The sequence below is a fragment of the Rhincodon typus genome, chromosome 24, assembly GCF_021869965.1.
Source record: "Rhincodon typus isolate 14 chromosome 24, sRhiTyp1.1, whole genome shotgun sequence".
Lineage (NCBI taxonomy): Eukaryota > Metazoa > Chordata > Chondrichthyes > Orectolobiformes > Rhincodontidae > Rhincodon > Rhincodon typus.
Genome location: NC_063355.1, coordinates 24,157,946 through 24,178,612, shown reverse-complemented (window position 1 = coordinate 24,178,612; position 20,667 = coordinate 24,157,946). Strand labels below are relative to the sequence as shown.

Below are 20,667 nucleotides of genomic sequence, written 5' to 3'. Positions count from 1 at the left end.
AAAGGGGGGGGGGAGAAAATCAGATGAAAGGGGAACGGGGGGGGGGGGTAACTGAACTTTGTGTCATACTCGGTACCAGGACATCACACAAGCCCCTCAGAGGAGCAGCTTAGTCCTAACCATCTTCAATGACATTTTTTCCATCATAAGGACAAAGGTGGGGTATTTCACTGATGATCTCACAATGATTGGCATCTTTTTCTAACTCTTCAGATACTGAAACAGTTCATGTCCATGTGCAGCTAGATTTGAACATCCAGGGTTGAGATGTGGCAAGTAACATTCATGCCACGCAGGTGTCAGGCAATGACTGCCTCTAACAAGTGAAAATCTAACCATCTCAACATTCAATGGCATTAGTATCACTGATTCTCCCACTAACATCCCAAAGGTCACTAGTGGTCAGGAACTAAACTGGATCAAATACATACTGCAGCTACAAAAGCAGGTCAGAGCCTAGGATTTCCATGGCAAGCAACTCGCCTCCCAAGTTCCTCATCATCTGCAAAGCACAAGACTATGTTGTGGGTGTAACTACTCCATCCTGCCACCTCATCAACTCCAGTGGTATAAAGGCAGCAGCTCAGCACCACCCTAAAAGGCAATTATCAACAGGCAATAAAAGCTAGTCTATTCAGCACACTCATCCTGTGAGCAAATAAATTTTTAAGAAAATGTAAGTAACTTACAAGCTCAAAAGGGACAAGAGGTAAAATGACCTGCTCCTATGACTTTGAACTTGGTAATTAAAATGTGTTATGGTGGTGCAGCAGTTAAACACCAATCTATTATTATGCTGAATTTTCACATTTCATAATTAAGTAGTCACTTTTAATGCAACAGCAAACCATAGCAACCGATTGAAAGCCTCTTAATGCAGAACACCAGTGAATTTGCATGTTTTCGGTTCATCAAAATCATCTACTTAAATCTGAGTCAGAAACCCGATTTAAGATAATTAGATCTATTCTCCGAGCTGATGGGGGTCACATGGCAAATCCTATGAAAGAACAGCCTAATACAGCACAATGACAAGGAGCAGGGGCAACAACAGTGCCAATCAAACTAAATTCGACGGAGCATTGCCAGCAATAGGCTTACGCTTTTGGCAATAATCTTTAAGAAAAATAAGACATTTCAAATATAAATCATTACAATTTCTCAAGGAAAAGCCAGTGTTTTCCACATTGAACCATGTATTAATGCTCTCTTAAAACTAGTCTTTAAATATTAAATTCAGATTGCTCACAATTTGGAAAGCTGAACTGAACATTCCAGATCTCACTAAAGATGCCATCTATTTGTTGTCCATGTTGGCACACCTCAATTTGCTTTAGTACGGTGGCTTTCTCCTTTTTATTCATTCATATGAAGGCGGCATCGCTGGTTAGCCCACCATTTATTCCCGATCCCTATTCGCCCAGAGGGCAGTTATGAGTCAACCACATTGCTGTGGGTCAGACGTCACATGTAGGTCAGATCAGGTCAGGATGGCAGTTTCTTTTCCTAAAGGACATCAGTGAACAAGATGAGGTTTTCCACCAAATTGGTAATTTATTCATGGTCATTATTAGACTCTTAATTCTAGATATTTATTTAATTCAAATTCCACCAACTGCTGTGGTGGGATTCAAACCCAGGTCGAGAGAACATTACCTGGGTCTCTGATTTAATGGTCCAGCGATAATACCACTCGGTCACTGCCTCTTTTTGGAACCATATAATATTCACGTGATCCAGCTTCTTGTTCATCCTCCGATGTGAAGGTGACCACCCTCATCATCTGGGATATTTGGCAGGGTTCCAGTGGGTAAATAGGCGACTGCAGAGACCATGGCCAACCTGTGTGCATTAGATTCTGCAGCTTGAATCTGGAAGATGGCCAAAGGAAGCACTGCAAGGACAGTAAAGGCTTCACTTAGGAGCTTGAGATAGACTTTAAAACCCAAGGGAATTTCACCCAGGACGACCACGTACAAAAAAAAAAAGGAGTGACCTCCTTCAAAAACAAGTACATATCAGAGGTAGGAGAGAAAATACAAGGTGAAAATCCCAAACCAGCAACCCTTCCAAAATACAGTCATCTGCAGCATCCTGATCTACTTGTAGCAGATTCAATTTAAGCTACAACAGATACCTTCTCTACCTCACCTGCAGAAGCAAGTTTTGATTTTGCAAAAAAAACAAACAAACAAAAAAGTGCAGGAAATAGAAAAGGTTCCAAATGAGTTTGGAGAACAAGCAAGGTGGTATATACTGCAAGATCTCAGCTGTTTGCTGTATTGCCATTTTTCCACTGATACATAGAAGTTACAGCTGCCACTCAGTGCAGTTTTACAGAGAAATGAAAACATATATGATATAAACTTAATTCACTTCTTTTCTCCAACATCTTTACTGTCTTTTCCATCCATTTCCTTTAAAATACTGTGGTCTCTGTCTCAAAGTGCATTTGTCATGAAAACCTCTCTTTCCAAAAACCCATTTATAAATGGAAAATAAAACTTGCTACTGGATATTTTCCTGAGGCACATCAGCACCAACATCCCATCAATCCTAAAAAATGTCCATCCACTACCACGATTTGCTTTATGAGCTCCCAACATGTTTAATTTATTTTTCTATCTGTCCCATCAAAAGGTTTTCCAAAAAAAAAGCAAAAACATACAGCTCCCACTCTATTCAACCTCAGACAGATCAGTCAAATATAAAACAAAGTCCAACCCTTACAAATTCAGGTCTGCCTTCATAACAATTCAACAATGTGAAGCCATGACACAGGTATTAAATGTTTATCAGCTACTGAGGAAAAGTTGATCTATAACTTCTAATAGAGATGGATTATGTCAGCAAAGAACTAGGCTAATTGTGATAATTTTCATTTCAGAAGCTCATTGGTCTTTCAAACAAAATTTCAGGAATGATTTCACGCTGAGGTAAATGAGATGTTGGGTAACATCCATAAGGGAACCAATTTTTGATTACCATTAGGGATTTGGCCTGACATTTTCTAATGCCTTTCTTTCTGATCACCTTGAAGTGTTCATTCACCCACCTTCGCCAGGAATCTTCCTGGCAAGTTGGGAGAACTATGGTGTCAATTTGGAACAGGATTATGGAAATGGGTCAATGGTGCAATCATTCAGTATGCCAGAGGTCCTTCATCCTACACTTTCCTCAATGGGTTTGCATTATGTAAATCAGCCGTTGTTCTGAACTACACACAAAATAAATTTGAGACTGTTTTGTTCAACACGTTTTCCTGTCACACTGGAGAAATAGTTACACAGATTTACATTAGCCAAAGCAAGGATTGCGAGCCACATTTCAGCTGGTGAGCTTCCCTTCCTCAGAGGTGCAACTGGGGAAAGATAACCCAAACTCTGGCAGGACAATCTTGGAAGCCCTGGATCAAGTCCATCAATTGGGTTTTTTCTGGTGGGTGGTGGTGGGAGGAGAGCAGAGAAGCCCACAGTACTCTAATCTCAGACAACACTTCTAACAGTGAAGTTCAGTGGGCCCAGGATGTTTCAAAGCTGACCTGATGCAGGAAGGCAGAACAATGAGCTGACTGAGCACAGGAAAAACAAGGTCATCATCCACCAGGAAAGTGAGCAGGTGATGAGAAAGATGATAGAGAGCTTCACCAAAGAGAACTTGGCTGAAACCTGCATGAGTTTGCAAAATGATAAAATTTTTACAAATTACTGTAAAAACAGGTTTTCATATTTATATGATGTATGATATATTGATCTTTAGCACACTGACTTTAGTCAGAAACTGAATGTTAGTGTTGCCTTAATACTATTTTTATTTTGCCGGTGTCTGGGGTCAAGTTCATTTTCAGCTGTTAAAAAATTAGAAGATAGTTTGGAAAGTTCTGATCTAAAAGTATAGTTTAACAAATTTAGAACTTCAACATGAAGTTTAAAAACACTTCATTTCTGTTCATTTATTTTCAAACTATCCTGTTACCAAGCTAGAGGGGAAAAAAAACAAATCAGGTTTTCAGAAACCTGAAGTGGATGAAGCAGAATTGTGTCTAAATGTGCCTTGTATTCTCCTGCAACACTGAGCTCTGTTCAAAAATTTGGGTATGTTTGAAATGGAGGATGGAGGAAAAAAAAAAGGATGATTTAAAAAGAGGATAAAAAAATGAATTAAAAACAACACTTAATGTCAACTGAAATACATACCTCTGAAATCCAACTGGAGAAAATGCTGCTGTATAACTAACTTCCTTCTGGAAAATAGGTAGTACACTACTAATTTAAAACTGAGCTGCCTGCTCCTCTTCTGTCATGGACTTGATGACTGCAGATGCAAGTCAAAACGTAATAGTTCACTGTGCCTCACTGCTGAATAAATCTGGAACCAATATCTTGATGACAGAGCACCTTGCCCCGCATTATTTCCCATAGGCTATTGAAAATGTTGCACTCTCTCAGAATAACGGGAACAAAAAGTAGCCATTCAGCCCTTCAGCTGGATCATGTAATAGTAATTTTACATCAGCTCCATTTACTGTCCTTTTCTCCATATCCATTGGTACCTGGACCAACAAAAACCTAATGAGTTTCAGTCTTGAAAATCCTAAGTGACAGACCATCCACAAATCTTTTTTGCAAGAGATGGATTGCTGGCGTTGAGAAAAATTCCCAATTTTACTAACTTATCCAACCTTAATTATTTAATGTCCTACTCCCCATCCTTTGAAAGTAGAAATATTGCAAGTTCCGAAGAAAAATAAACGTGCACAATTTTGGGACCCAATTTGTAAAGCAGGCAAAATAATTACGAAAGCGCTTGAGAAATGGAGAGAAAAGGAAGTTGTTTTTTTCACAACAGTTCTTTGACCTCAAACGGCTACATCAGTATTCACAATTTTTTCTGCTCCCATGATGACCCTCCAGCTGATGTACATAGACATACAATTTTAACAGAAGCAGGAATGGGAAAGGAACATGGTCCCACTCTGATCAAATTTCATCATTCATGTAAATCTTCATGTCATGTTATTAATTCAATCCTCCTCAATGGCTTTACTGCACAAAATAAATTTAAAATGAAAGCAAGTTTCTGAAACATATACAAAATCCGATTGGACTTGACAAGATGGATGGTGAAAGGATGTTGCCCCTATGGGAGAAACTAGAACTAGGGGTCAAAATTTAAATAAAAAAGGTCTCCTATTTAAGATGGAAATATGGAAATTTGTGTTTTCTCCTCAAGTATTAGAAGTGATTTTTTTTTAAAAAGAAGCTACACTCAGTGAGAAGATTTGAGCATAGAAGCAGGGATGTCTTGCTGCAGTTACAGGGCCTTGGTGAGGCCACATGTTTAGTATTGTGCGCAGTTTTGGTCTCCTAGTCTGAGGAAGGGCATTCTTGCTATTGAGGGGAGTCCAGCCAAGGTTCACAGACTGATTCCTGGGATGGTAGGACTGACATAAGACAGATGGGATCAATTAGGCTTGTACTTACTGGAATTTAGAAGAATGAGGTGGCAGCAGGGGGACCTCGGAGACAAAATCCTGATGGGACTGGACAGGTTAGATGCAGGAAGAATGTTCCCGATGTTGGAGAAGCCAGAACCAGAGGTCACAGTCTAAGAATAAAGGGGTAAGCCATACAGGACTGAGAGGAGAAAGAATTTCTTCAGAGTTGTGAACTTGTGGAATTCTCTAGCACAGAAAACTATTGGGGCCAATTCGTTAGATATATTCAAGAGGGAGCTAAATGTGGCCCCTGTGGCTGAAGGGGTCTGAAGAGAAAGCAGGAATGGGATACTGAAATTGCATGATCAGCCATAATCATATTGAATGTTGGTGCAGGTTTGAAGGGCCAAATGGCCTACTCCTGCACCTATTAGCTACATTTCTAAGTCTTTGGAGCACACTGCTCCAAAGTGCAGTGAAGGTGGGGTGATAGATTCTTGACCAATAAAAGGAATCAAAAGATTACTAGTGGCAATTTGGCATGCAGAGCCGAGGCCACAATCAGATCAGCTTCAACCTTCTTCAATGACAGAGCAGGTGAGAGGTTCGAATGACCAAATATTCTATTGTCCACTAAAACAGTTTTAAAGTGATAACTTACCTGCCAAACACCCACAATAGCATTTGCTACCAGAATCAATAGTATTACAAAAGGCTCCACAAAGGCAGTTACAGTTTCTTCACCTTCTTCAAACCAGGCCAGAACCTACAAAATGATCAAATAAGGTTGTGTGAAGCACACAGCTCACTCAATAATGCAGTGACTTACTCATTCTACATTTGTATGCATTTAAAGATAATTTGGTGCATTTCTTACACAATTTGTCCTTCAGCATTTTCAAGCTCTGTATACCATAAAAAAGATCACCACACGAAAAAGGCCAAATCAGCCCATCATGTCTGTATCAATCCAATACACTAGCTGCCATTCGGATTTCACTTCACAGCACCTGGTCTGTAGCACTGCAGTTTACAGTGTTTCATTTTAAATGAGTTCAGGGTTTCTATTTCCAGCATTGGCAAAGTGCGTGTATTGATTAAAAATGTCTCTTCTTCACTCACTTTCTGTGCACAAATACATTCAATGAATATAAACTTCAGTGCCACAAGCTCAAGGACTTGTAAATGAACCCTTTGAACTTTTGTAGTTCTATGTATTTTTAGGATTCATTTTCATTTATACAGTGTACCTAATTAAAATAATTGAAAGTATGAAAGGAGTATGGTGAATACATTAAATTTATAAAATCAGGTTCATTTGCAGCAGATTCAGTTACAAAATGTCACCTTCATTTTGATTCAGACAATTATAAAAACACAAGGTATAAACAAAAGCTCATGTTTATAATTTATGAATTCTATTAAAAGTGTGGAAATTAAGTTAAAATGTAACATCTCAAAACTCAACAGCATCTCGTATGTTTCAGAGATAGTAGGAACTGCAGATGCTGGAGAATCTGAGATAACAAGGTGTAGAGCTGGATGAACACAGCAGGCCAAGCTGCATCAGGGGAGCAGGAAAGCCGACGTTTCGGGCCTAGACCCTTCTTCAGAAAACCCTTTCGAAAGATTTAGGCCCGCAACGTCAGCTTTCCTGCTCCTCTGATACTGCTCGGCCTGCGGTGTTCATTCAGCTCTACACCTTGTTATCTCAGCATCTCATATGTGATGTATCAATAAATCAACTCACTGTTGGCATTTTAAAATTGGATGCCCTCTAAAATTGAAACCAAGATATAACAAATCAGTATAAAACTCAATACTCTATTAGTTTGTAAGTCATAAAAAGGGACTACACTTTGATCTCAGTTCTAAATTCTTAAAAACAGATTTTTCTAGAAACATATTCATCTGAACAAAACATATCAAAACTTAAATTTGAAAATTTCTTGGGGTCACAGACACACTGGAACAGTCAAGTACTAAACCAAAAGAAGGAATACAATAACTTAAAAAGATATATTTTTTTTAACTGCTTTGGTGATCTTTTGCATTGACAGGTAACGAATTTAATATTGGGGCATGAAATACTCTAGTTTCACACAAATCAATTATAACTTTACAGGGCTTAAAAAAAACTGATTGTATTCTCAAAGTGGACACCTGTAATGCTACAATATAATAATGTTCCCCATATTGGGCCTTGTAGCCCCAGTTGCTAATTTAGCTCCTGATTCACAATTTGATAGGACTTTAACACAGGACAGTGACTGACAGACACTGAATCCAATCCCAGAAATGAAAGACTACTTCCTAATTATCTGTACTACCCATTTCCCTTGAAAAGAGACACTTTCCAAAGCAAAAAAAAATGCAAACTAAATAAAACTTGATGGGGGATTCCTGAGGATTATTAAGATCACATAACAGCAAGTGTCGCTAAAATATATAAATAAATATTCTAACTGGAACTTGAGTTTCTCTCACCCAAACATTCACGACAACTTCTCAGCAACAGGAAGTAAACAGGCAAAGTTACACAGTCCTAGCAACTTTGACAAGCTTGTGAGAAATTGCCAACAACTTGGTTTGCCAAGGGTGATATGTCATTCATGTAGATAATGGGGAACACAAACATTAACATGCCAATGTTACAAGACTGACGAACAACCACACAAATGCAGTGTAGTGAGGCACAGTGAATGTACAATTTTCTTGAGTTAAGCACAATTCTCTCGGGAAGGAAAAATTGATGTATCATACCAGGAGTAGGTCATGCATCAAAAGTGGGTCATACCAAATGAAATCAAAGAAAAATGAGAGAGAAACTCAGATGCATATTACAGGACACGTGGGTCAGATCCTATATAAAAATACAAGTGTTGGGGTGTTACTGCAGCTTTGAAAACGTTAAATTACACCTCAAAACCTTTAAATTATAACTTCCAATATACTATTCAAAACATGAAAAAAAAGATTCACTATATATACTCATGTAAAAGTCAAGTTTCAAAGACCAAATTTTTAGCCAGAGTAGAGGCTTAGGGCTCAGTTATTGCATATATAGTAGCTTCAAGGGGTTGCAATCCACCATTTCACTGCCACAGTTGCCAGTTAGGAGACTGTTTCCACAAAGTTTGTCCCTGAAAGTAGTGAAAAGGGAGCCAGAAATATTTTTAGATTTGAACTCTGCTTTGTACCTGCCATTACTTCTTCACACCATGTTACCATATCAAACATTAGGGCTAGGGAGAACAGTATATGCCAGTGAGATTCACCACCCACTCCCTCTTAATCAACCCGTTCAGAGATGTTATTACACACTAGTGGAACTTGAACCAGGCCTCTTGGCTCAGAGGTAGGGACACAACCACAGCACGAGAAGCCCTCCTTGTAAGGTGCTGGTTTTGATATCACCAAGCTGAACAGCTGCTTTCAATGGTGTGCTATTTGCTTTATCAACAAGTGGGCTTGCACCAGGGAGAGTGTTACTTCAGCAGTGAGCAGGAGGCAAGTACAAAGGGTCCGATTTTTGCCAAGTCAGGGGCTGACTTTTACATGAGAATGTTTTCACTTAGTCACAATACAAAGACTGTTCAAGTTATGCTCACACCTGCGTGCTGCAGGCCTATTTAGAGACTCTCATACCTTCTACATTTGCAATCAGGATTCAATCTCAATTACACAGTAACATCCACAGCACAGATCAGAGACTAATTTGAAACAATGCAAGACAAAACTCCCAGAACTAATCCTATCCCCCAAATCACAATTTTTTTTTTTTAAAAAAAGAAAAACGTTTATGTACACTACTCAAACCAACAGACGATTTTTGATTGAACAAATAGACAGGAAAAGTTGCAAACTATTTGTATCGCAATCACAAGTTCAAATTTTTTGTCTTATAACTGAACATCTCATTAACTACACATACACACTAAACAAATTTTTAAAAAAGGCTTTCTAGATTTGCTTCCTAACCCAACTTCAGCATTCTTCCCACTGCTTTGACTGTTATTCTTAACTCCCATCTCAGCCAGTCTAGGTTTTGACAGAAATGGGCATTTCATTCAATTTTATTCCTGCATTGAATCTGGAGTGCATTATATGAAGTAGTTCCTTTCCATATCTGATTTAACTGGAGGATGAAGAGGGACACATGTTTGTTGAGTAGCTTCATATTGTTCCATTCAATATAGGTTTTATTTAATGCCATATCCATTGTTGATTCAGCATTGCTTTATTTGGTATGTCATTTATGCCCAGCAGCTACAACGAGTCATTAATTTTCCTTATAATTTACTTCCAAAACAGGTAACAAAATGCCAAAACATTAGATTGTAAGCAGTGTAAGAAAATGGTTACATTAACACTCTGGATACTTAAGCATATATGTTGACAACATTCATTCTCCTTCATTACGTGTTTGATGTACAAACAAAAACTATGCATTCATTCTCCTGGGGTACATACCTTATCCATAAGGACACCAGATTTGATTTGAAAGCAGTTTTTTCAATGTAGAGACAACTATGAAAACAATTCCATGAAGGGATCACTGCTTAAATCAACACATTCCAGTTTGAACATGATTGTGTGCAACTATTATTGTTGTTGCTTTGGTAAGAGTACATTCACCTTCTCCACCAGGTTTAAAGAAGGCAAGTATATCAGGGATTGCTCACACTGAAAAGAGTACAATCTACCAAGCATTTGATATTTGAAAAAAAGTTAGTCAAATTGATCCCTGAACACAGTTATTTGGCAAATGCCTCATCACCAGAGCTTTCAAAGATTCAGCTTGGCTACTGCTGAGAAAGGAACTCCACATCAGATCCTTCTTGCATACTTGGAGTCTCCCAGCCCTCACCACACACTGCCCTCAACGTAGTTGTGGTCGGGAAATATAGCATCACTCACCTCCCTCTGGAATGTGACTTTGCAGTGTTTTTAAACAAGGTTTACCCCCATCAGCTCCACGATCCAGGAGTCAGTGTTCTATATGCTATTCTTAGGGGCATGGACACAGATTAACATCAACTACCGCCAGAGAATCATCATCTCTGAAGTTTTTTTGTTTACGTGAAACTATATTCCAGTTGTTGTTGCAGAAAGTGATGTGACCTCGTCTGCAGTTAGCATATTCTAAGGTCCAGAATTGTGTAGGGGGTGCATTAAAGCACCCACAAAGGGTCAGTAAGAAAAGGACATTGTCCAAGGTCAACTTGATACAATATACCAAAGAGCTACAACTGTAAAATCAATATCTGTGTCGTGGAATGTGGATTATAACTATCATGTAGAACTACAGTTGTATTGGAAGCATCTCAAGAGCACCACATGCTGTGCAGAAATAATGCAAACTGCAATGCACTTTTGAATGTTATGGAATTTATTATAAAACGGTATTTTGGGATTAAAAATAACGGTCTGTGATATTGAAACAATTCAGTTGTTTTAAGTGTACATTTAGACTACAAGTTAGTGCACTTAATCTAGAATTAGGGCTGGTCCTGAAGTGGTAGAAAACTCCCAGGAAGATTTACTTCCTAAAAAGGGAACATGATAAAACAAAGCCAAAAGCTTGTATAAATAATGAAACAGTCCAACTGCAGTCTATTTAAATCCTTTCAACTATCCAAGTACAATTCCATTGTGCTATCAAATCAGGTTATTGGGAGATCTCTTAGATGTCCCAAGCACTATTTAAATCTGTAGTTAAAGTAAAATGTTGCACCATGACCCTAACACTTACTTCATGAATAAATTCAAACTGCTGACAGAACAATGCACTTAACCACCTATGTACAAAGCTCTCTCCCGTATAAGACAATTAAGAACTATAGGCAGATAGCACTAACAGGGTAGCATCTTAGTCCAGACCTAAAACTAAAAGCTGGAGCATAAAACATGAAAGTTATTATTCTAGTTTGCCGGTAAAACAATTTGTATTACATAGTATCACATTACATCTGCAAGAGTAAATGGATCACCCAAACAAAAAGTACAATATATATGCACACTGTCAAAAACAGAAGAATGTGAGAATTTAAATGTAAAACACAAAAGTTAACATTTTTTGATGGTTTAAAAATGTTAAGATGGCAGGTTCAAGTTATCTGTCCCTGGAGATACAAAATACGATTTTGCTACAACTGCATAAATGGGTTCAACCACAAATCTGATGCGTAGTATAGATGTAATTCTTAAGACACTGTTAGAAAATAACTTTAGAAGTGATATAGACAAGATCTTCTCCCTCTCCCTATTTTGTATTTGTCTCCTCCTCTCTGGCATTATGCACCTCCTCCACAGTCAGATGAACCTGCCAGACCTTCCATGCCTTTTAGTACCCGACTGCTAGAAATTGACAGGAGTTCCTATACACCTTTAATCAATTTTTCTTCTTGTGCCTTCACTGTATCGAAGCCATCAGCAGACGGAACACAACAGACCGTGCAATGCAAAAAGAATGTATGATCAATTTTAATTCTAGGCATCAAGTTGGAAGAACAAGATAACTTCAAATTGGCTGAAAGAGAAGAGAAGAGTAGCTTTGAAGCAAAAACAAATTTTCCCCTAAATCACATATTTTAGCCTGTCATAGTTTCCTTTAATCAAGCATACAAAAGCTCAGTTCCAGACAACCGTACTAAATGTGATTTACCAACACTGACACTGCATGCAAGAGATGGTAAAAACGGATTAACTAATTTTAGGTCAAACATTTGAATATGACTTGAAACCAGACGTGATACCTTTCTGTAGGCTAAAATACAAGACCACATCATGTTTCAACTGGCAAGGGCAATGATAATGTTCAAGAGCAGCAAGTCATTCCACAACCCCTTACCAATAATCTACGGTTCTACTAAAAGGAACTGACCCTTAACCATAACCTAAAACATACTATCATTAATGATCAGCTTCAACATGACCGCAAGTGAAAGGGAGTGCAAGACTACTTCAACTCCAGTGGTTCTAGAAATATCTGCTTGGTTTTCCAGGAGTTTCTCTTTTAGAATTGCTTATGTAGAAACTTAGACTCTATTACTTCCCCAAATCCTGACTTTATTTGCTAATATCACCAGCATTAATGCTAGCATTGCTGTTCTTCTGCACATACCTGGCTAAGGTCAAGTAACTGAACAAGTTATTTAGTTCAAATAGCAACAGATTATTTAATACTAACTGGTACAGTACTTGCAATACTTGGCAATCTAAAAGAAATGATTCTGTATGAACATTTTAAAAGTAGTTGTGAACCAATAATCAGGGCTGTAGTAGCCTTGCATTAGAAATCAGTATTACCAATGCAAGTACACCACATACTAATAATAGTGTATGCTGGCATCACTGTCACGACAACAGTATGAGGTACAGCAAGCAGTTAGGAAAGCAAACAGAGTGCCATTTATTGTGGGGGAATAAAATACAAAAGTAGGGATATTTTGTTATAGGTCTATTTGAGGTATTGCGGAGGCCAGACCTGGATTACTGTGCAGTTTTGGTTTACTTATTTGAAAGGAAAAATATAGAATTATTGGAAGCAGTACAAAAGAATCATTTGATTGTTACCTGGGATACATGAAGGTGATATCTTAAGAAGGAAAGAAGGGACAGGCCAGGCTGTTTCCTTTCGGAGTTAAGGACGAGAGATGGTCTTCTAGAAATAAGATAGATCCTGAAGGAACTTGACAAAGTGCATACTGAAAGGATGTTTCCCTTTCTAGGAGATTAGAACCGGGGGGGGGGGACACACTTGTAACTTTAGTATTGGTACTAGTTTGTTATTGTATTCTGAATTAATGCTTTTGGTTTAGAAAAGCAAGTTAGATTTTGTGACCATTTCAGAAGAATAGGACAGAATCGCTCTTCCCTTGCTGACTCCACAGTCCCCCTCCCCCATCCCACACACCACCCTTTAATGTCCTATACATTAATCTCCCTCCTTTCTCAGGAGGCTGGAATCCAATCTCCATCAGATAACATTGTAGTTAGCTTCAACTAGAAAACTCAGAAGTGCTAAAATGAGTTCAATGACTTGGGAAACAGCAGTTCTCTTCTCCTAAAACCAAACACCTCCTGGAATTGCCCATGTGTGAACACTTTGATGCGGCAAGATCAACATTGATCTCTTTTAGTTAAGTGCTCTGCCAACACTCAGGATTTGATGAATGGCTATTCTGGGAACATATTAGAGGACAACTATCACCCTGCAATAAATTAATTTTCTTCTCTTGGTCAGCACATTTTAAGTGAGAGATGAAATGCTTTTCAGCAAAAAGGACTGTAACTATCATGAAATATTTTCCTTAGGAAAACTAGCTATGACAAGCAGAACAAGCTCCCTGTGGCATTTGAAATTAAAACAAACTCAGATTCTTTATTAGTTGATAGTGCTCCACTCTTGTACAAACTGGACATATATGTACTCAGATCACATCACTAACTTTGTCACTATGTTTCACATACTTAAAGCGGTACTTCAACATTGAGAATTGTTTTCATTTGTATAGATTTTCCAAGACTTGTATGGAAAGTCTTGCAGTGCACCAGCTTCCTTAAACTCATGTAAGCCATAAATAGAGTGCAGTTTCAACTGTTTCAAATACATTTGTGCTTGAACCTCTTATGCATAGTCCATTATACCCAGACAATTCACAGCAATACCTTTCCCCAAATTATCTTTAGTCATGTCACGAGTTACGCTCTCCAGTAGCCTTTTACTTGAAAGCCCCAAAACTTCCAGTTATCCAGAGAATATTCTCTTGAAGTGCCCTAGTAATTCTACTACTATATATTAAATCAAAGAAATCACTTTTTTCTTAAATAGTTGCTTGGAAATCATGTTTTGAAACATCATTTAGAATTTGTTCGATATCATTTCATTTTTGCCAATAAGATTTTTCTCATTAAGTCGAACTGCACCCCCTCCCCCACAGCCCCCCAAAGTATTTACAATTCAAAACTGAATTTAAGTGCCCTGGAATGAGTAACAGAAACAGTAACAAAACTTCAACATTGACCCCTAAAATTTATACACACTAATGTCAAATGTGCACTTCACAGCTAAATTTTAGCTCTTTGATAGTACCCTCTGATGCAATAACATTGAAACATGAAAACTGTACATTAATATCAAGTGGAACACAGTATGTCAAAGAAATGTTTTGTCCACTATCAGCTGTACAAAAATTAAATTTGTTTTCTTGCAAATGATTCCTGCTTTCTACTCAATTGTAACAGTATAAAATCAGATTTTAAACAATTTGAATGAAAGGAGGCTATAACCGAAGTTATTTTGGTGATTACTTTTGTTAGTGACATAAATGCTCATGTATACAGATATCCATAAAGACAGTACTTTACACCTCAAAGCGGCAATGGATAACTACTTGAATTAAAACTCAATTTAGCAGAACATTTGGTACTCATACGTATGTCAGGAACATTTATTTCTGTCTGCCATTGGGTAACCATTACAACAAGTACAGCTACTGCATTAAGTAGTGTAACCCAATCCGTGACCGAACATTGTTTTCTATTATTGTCATGTCGACCCAAAACCATTTTAACTGGCATGCTATAAACCTTAAAAGTCAAGGAGAGATGAGATACCACACATGTCCCCATGAAGGTCACTGGCCAAATTTGGTCAACAGAAGTGTATCATCTTTGCAGACATCAGTCTTGCTCGTCAAAAAGCTGCAATTGTCACCTTACTTTTATCAAGACAGACTGGACTAAAATACCACACACCATTCCAATCATTGTTAGTTAGCGCAAGGGTACAGATTAGTTTTCAGTCCACAGTACTCAATTTCTCAATAAATGCACATATATGTAAAAATAATCACCCTAGGTAGAAAACATGACATTGATATAACTTCATTTGATTAAAAAAAGGTACTCACAAATGATATACAAGCTGCCAAGAGTAGAATTCTAACCAATAAATCTTCAAATTGTTCTATCACAAGTTCCCATAAAGATTTGCCTGAAACAGAAGGAAGCTATCAGTTCAACATTAAAAATAATCACAGTTCAGTATTAAGAATAATTATATAAAAGCACATAAGATCTACAATACCTTCTTCTGCAGGTAGCTCTGTTAAATGAGTGGCGCCACCATGGAATATGCGAGAAAAAAAGAAAACTGCGTTAAAAACATGCAAATACATCTGACTTCAAGACAAGGACACAAAGTCACGCTTGAAATTTAAAAAAAACCGGTACAATTTAGACCACGACTATCCTACAGTCATGGTGCCATGAAAGGTTGTACATCACATCTCAAGTAAAAAGCATAGCTTTTTGAAAAGAAAAGGATGCTAACACAACTGACCGCGTAACCATTACTCCTCACCTTCGGAGATTATATTTTATAAGAAAAATTACAATATCTCCGCTGCAGGTTAAGCCAAATGGATGATTGGAACCGGCAAAATTTAGGTCCCTGGTGTATGAAAAAGCTAGGTCTGAGAATACACTGCATTTCCTTAAACCACCATTTTTCCCCCCGCCTCTCAAAGGAAACACAAAATGTGACTTTCATACAATTTAAAATTCAGATATCGCGGTGAGTCAGCCATGTTCGGTCTCCCTCACGCAGAGATGCCGGCTTCATACATTGCAATAAGGCCTAATACTACTACTACAACAACGAACGGGGAGAGGGGGGTGGGAAGCTGGAAAGAACTTGGAGGGGGGGGTGGTGTGAGAGAGAATAACACACGACACATCGAAAGACACCACAGCAGCACCGACAGGATGCATCCCAGCACATACCATTCGGTCCCCATCTTTCCTTGTGTTTCTTGACTTGATCCAAACTAAGACCCGTTGTCTCATTGACGTTAAGATAGGCTAGAACTTCATCCACAGTCTTTGTGTGCGCGCTCTCCATGGTTTCACTCCAGGTTTCCGTCCTTCAGAGTTGCGGTTTCTTGTCCGCGGAACTGGTGTTTCCTCACCAGAAACAAGCTGACACACAAGGGGAGAAAGACAAGCGTGGATGGAGGAAGGTTCGGGTCAACCACTTCAATAGAATTTTTTTTAGAAAATTATATTTTTTTTTATATAGAACTCTCAATCTCTTGCTTATTTTTCTCCGCTTGGGTATAATTTAAACAGAAATTCTTGCTCTTTTTATCTCCTCTCTTTGTTGTGGGTTTTGTCTGTTTGAAACGTGATATGGAGTGGAGAACCGCAGGACTGCGACACGGAGACCCTGCTGCTGCTTCTCTGAAGGCGGCACGATAGCAGCGCCTCGCTCAGCCGAATGAATGTGAGCGAGCGGCCACCGGCAGCAGCACGTTTATAACGAGCTGAGTGGCAGGGGCCTTTCTCACAGCGAGACCTCGAGTGGCCGCATGTGGAGAGAGCTCATTGGAGCAGCTCGCAGCCGTCAGGACCCCGCAAAGCCTGACGTCTCTCGGCGGCTCCTCCTCATATTCCAGAGTTCCCGGGAAAGGGAGGTGGAGGAGGAGAGAAAAGTTAATCCGGTTTGAGAAATCAGTGACGTTCAACCAGCCATAAATGTGAAGCGCAAGCGGGATCATTTGTCTCAGGATTTACTCATACTCGTGATGAAATAGAGTCTAACCATCAAGTTTTTATTTTAGAAACTATATATATATATATCTGTGAAGAATTTTTCACACGACCTACGAAAGTTTCAGAACTTCTTAACCGGCTCTTTTTTGTACAACAGGTGCCTGGATAAATCCCAGCAGACAAAGAGAAAAAAAAGACCCCGCTACGTTGTAACCGGAAATGTAACAATTTCTCAATGTCAGGACTGGAACGATTTCTCACTTCCTGATTCATGTAACGAATTTGCTATTTCAGGCGTTTTTCAATGACTACTACTGTTTTTGCACCACGCTGCACAGACACGGGGGTACCAGATCACCGATTCTAACTGCACTGCCAACCACATTTTGTTCTCATGAATTTTATTTCCCCTCATTTCTCAGGATAATTTCTTCCACGAGGAAATTCTGGTCAACTTCACTCTACTTTTTTTGCTATTCATTCATTTGCAGTCTGTGGTAATTTTTACCTTCATAAATGTAGGGAGAAGGAAAAGTCAGCAAAACTTATAAATGACATATTTCGGTCCGAATTGTTCTGTGTACCTCGTCGAACTGCAGTACACCCAGTATGTTCATTTCCAAGATTTTTTTTTAAACTGTTTTCCCCTCCGGGCAAGCTGATCCATTGATTGTAACGTGCTTTGGGAAATCTGAGGATGTGGTAAGGTATTAAAAGCGATTTCTTTATTTTAACTGGCTTTGTTCAGGGTGCTGAGTGTCAGTGCGGCTCACCATTAGCACTCGCACCTCTAAGTCAGAATGTTGTGATTTAATTGCACTACTTGAGACTTGAGCGTTAACATCTAGACTGATAACCCTAGGGAAATATTGAGTAATTGCATTGCCAAAGGTGCTGCCTTCTGGATGAGATCTTAATCTGTTCTCTCTCGGGTGGACATAATAGATCCCATGGCACTGTTTTGGAAAGGAGCTAGGGAGTTAGACTTGCATGGTGCCCAATATTTATTCCTAATTTAATAGCAGTAATAACAAATTGTCTGATCATTTACACTAACACTCATTAACATTCAGTTTGTGGTTTGAATTAGCTGCTGCAATCCCTTCACCCATGATTCAAACCCACTAAATTGGCTGTAAAGTATTTTTGGATTGCAGTTGTGAAAGACGTTATATAACTGCAAGCTTCTTTGTTCTTTTGTCACTGTTCCTCTGGTATCAGTACTATTGAGTACTACTCACCTAAGTATTCACATGAGCCTTGACAATGAAACCTTATTGGTCACTTATTAACATGCGCAATGTCAAAGGTCAATCCTAAATCCTGTGTAGTGATTTGGAACCGGAATCTTGTCTGATTTAGCCCATCCTTAATCCAAGCAGGCTGAGAACAACTGACTAACTCTATGTGACTGAAGACAAACCTCGAACCTAATTGCTGTGCATGGTTCCAGCAACAAAACACTTCACACTTGTATGTTGCCTTCACCCTAGTGAAATGATCCTTTTGCTCCAGTGAAACAAATGCTTTGGGAAGCACTTTGCTTATGTTAAATACATTATATGTGCAAGTCAGTATCCGGTCGAGAATTATCAAACATAATCTGGCACTGAGCCATATCAGATAAGATCCAAAGCTTTGCTAAAGATGTAGATACTAAGCAGCATTCTAAAAAAAAAAGAGAGAAAATGTTTGAGGAGGGAAATACTGATCTTACGGCCTGGCAGCTGAGGCGTACTGTTAATGGTGGATTAATGAAAATCATGGATGTTTTAGAGGCCAAAATTTGAGAAGTGTGGAAACTGCAGAGGGTCGTAGGGTTGGAAGAAGTAATAGAGAAAAGGAAAGGTGAGCCTGTGGAGGATTGCATGGGTTGACAGTCAAAATGTGACAGCAGAATACATGCCAAAAATCTGAAAAAAAAATGCTCAGCAGGTTTCACAACAATGCGTGGGGAGATAAACATAATTCACATTTCAGGTCAGAAAAGATGCCTGAAACATTAACTCTTGTTTCTCTTTCCACAGATGTTGCCAAATCTGTAATTTTTTTTGAGCATTTTCAATTTTTATTTAGGAGCCACTGTAGGCAGCTAATGTAATGGTGGTGGGTGGATGGGATTTGATGCAAGTTAGGCAACAGATCATGGAAGTTGGATGAACTGAGATTTATGGACAGTACATCGTGGAAGATCAGCCAAGAGAATGATGGAATAGTCAGGTCTAAGAGTAACAATGTAAGGTCCAGTGTAAAAGTCTAATGAGTAATGTCTGAAGAGTAACAGGTGATTGTTCAACTGCAGATAAGCTGAGGCAGGGGCAGAAAGGTGATATTATAGCGGTGGAAGCAGGAAGTGTTGGTGATTAAGTGGATTTGGAATCAGAAGCTCAGCTCAGAGTTAAATAGGATGCCAAAATTGCAAACAGTCTGGTTTGATCTCAGGCAGTGACCAGGTAGAGCAATCAGGTCAGTGACCAGGAAATTAATATTGTGGCTATACATTGGCCACTGCCCTCGGCACTTCACTGCAAGCCTTCCAGAAAGGGCCAACTATTCTCCTCACTTTGTAATTTCATATATTTCCAAAACTTTACCCTCAACAACCACAGTTTTGAGACAAATTAACAGTCACTTGTACAGAAATATATGAATACATCATGGAGATCTAGATCCATGTCACAGAAGTAGGAATGTCACCTCTGCATAAACAGGTATCTATAAGCAAAAGACTGCAGATGCTGGAAATCTGAAATAAAAACAAAGTGAAGAAACTTGGCATTTCTAGCAATATCTGGTGCAAGAGGAATAGACTGCTATTTCTCTCTCCACAGATGCTACAAAACCTGCCAAGGCTCCAGCACTTTCTGTTTTTATTTTTGATTGCTGTTATTTACTCAGTTATTAATTTGAAGATAATGTTTTAAGTTTGTCCCTGATAATTAGTTAAATCGCATGATTCAGAATTAAATTAAGTAGGAGTAAAACAGGGTTGCCCCTGTTTTCCTTGCTACCATTTTTGAAAACGGGGCAGTGATGAAATATAAGGTATGTTGCAGAACAGAAAGGTCATTGAATAATAGAGTTTATACAGCACAGAAAGAGACCCTTTTGATCGATCATCTCCATACCAGTCATAAAACATCCATCTATTCTAATCCCATTTTTCAGCACTTGACCCATAGTCTTGTATGCTATGGCATTTAAAGTGTTCACTTAAATATTTTTTAATAGTCTTGAGTGTTCTTGCCTCTACCACCCTTTTTAGGCAACGAGTTACCCATATGCGCTTGGTGAGAAAAGAATGTCCTCAACTCCCCTGTAAAACTCCTGCTGCTTACCTTGAAACTATGCCCTCTGCTTATTTACACCTCAACTAAGGGGAAAATATTTTCTTTTAAGCCTGTCTATCCCCTAGAAATGTTGTACATCTCAATCAGATTACCCCCGCCCCCACTTAGCTTTCTCTGTTCTAAAGAAAATAACCTCAGCCTATCTAGTCCCTCTTCATAGCTGAACTGTTCCCACCCAGGCAACACCCAGGTGAATCCCTTCTGCACCCTTTCAAGTGCTGTCACATCCTTCCTATGCTATGGTGACCATAACTGCACACTGTACTCTATTTCTAGCTAAGTAACACCATACACAGCTCCATTGTAACCTCCTTGCTGGTG

The 20,667-nt window shown here is 38.8% G+C and overlaps 1 protein-coding gene across 2 annotated transcripts in view; it reads right to left on the bottom strand.

Moving 5' to 3' along the window:
- The window catches only part of atp2a2b (ATPase sarcoplasmic/endoplasmic reticulum Ca2+ transporting 2b), a 75,798-nt gene extending 58,971 nt beyond the window's left edge, over window positions 1-16,827 (bottom strand). For both annotated transcript variants that reach the window (XM_020510698.2, XM_048611652.1), the window contains exons 1-4: window positions 16,229-16,827; window positions 15,531-15,548; window positions 15,355-15,437; window positions 6,099-6,203 (exon numbers count right to left, since the gene is read on the bottom strand). In XM_020510698.2, the coding sequence (XP_020366287.1) occupies window positions 6,099-6,203; window positions 15,355-15,437; window positions 15,531-15,548; window positions 16,229-16,346 (324 nt within the window). In that variant the 5' untranslated portion in view covers window positions 16,347-16,827. The remainder of the gene's footprint in view (window positions 1-6,098; window positions 6,204-15,354; window positions 15,438-15,530; window positions 15,549-16,228) is intronic.
- Between the last annotated feature and the right edge of the window lie 3,840 nt (window positions 16,828-20,667).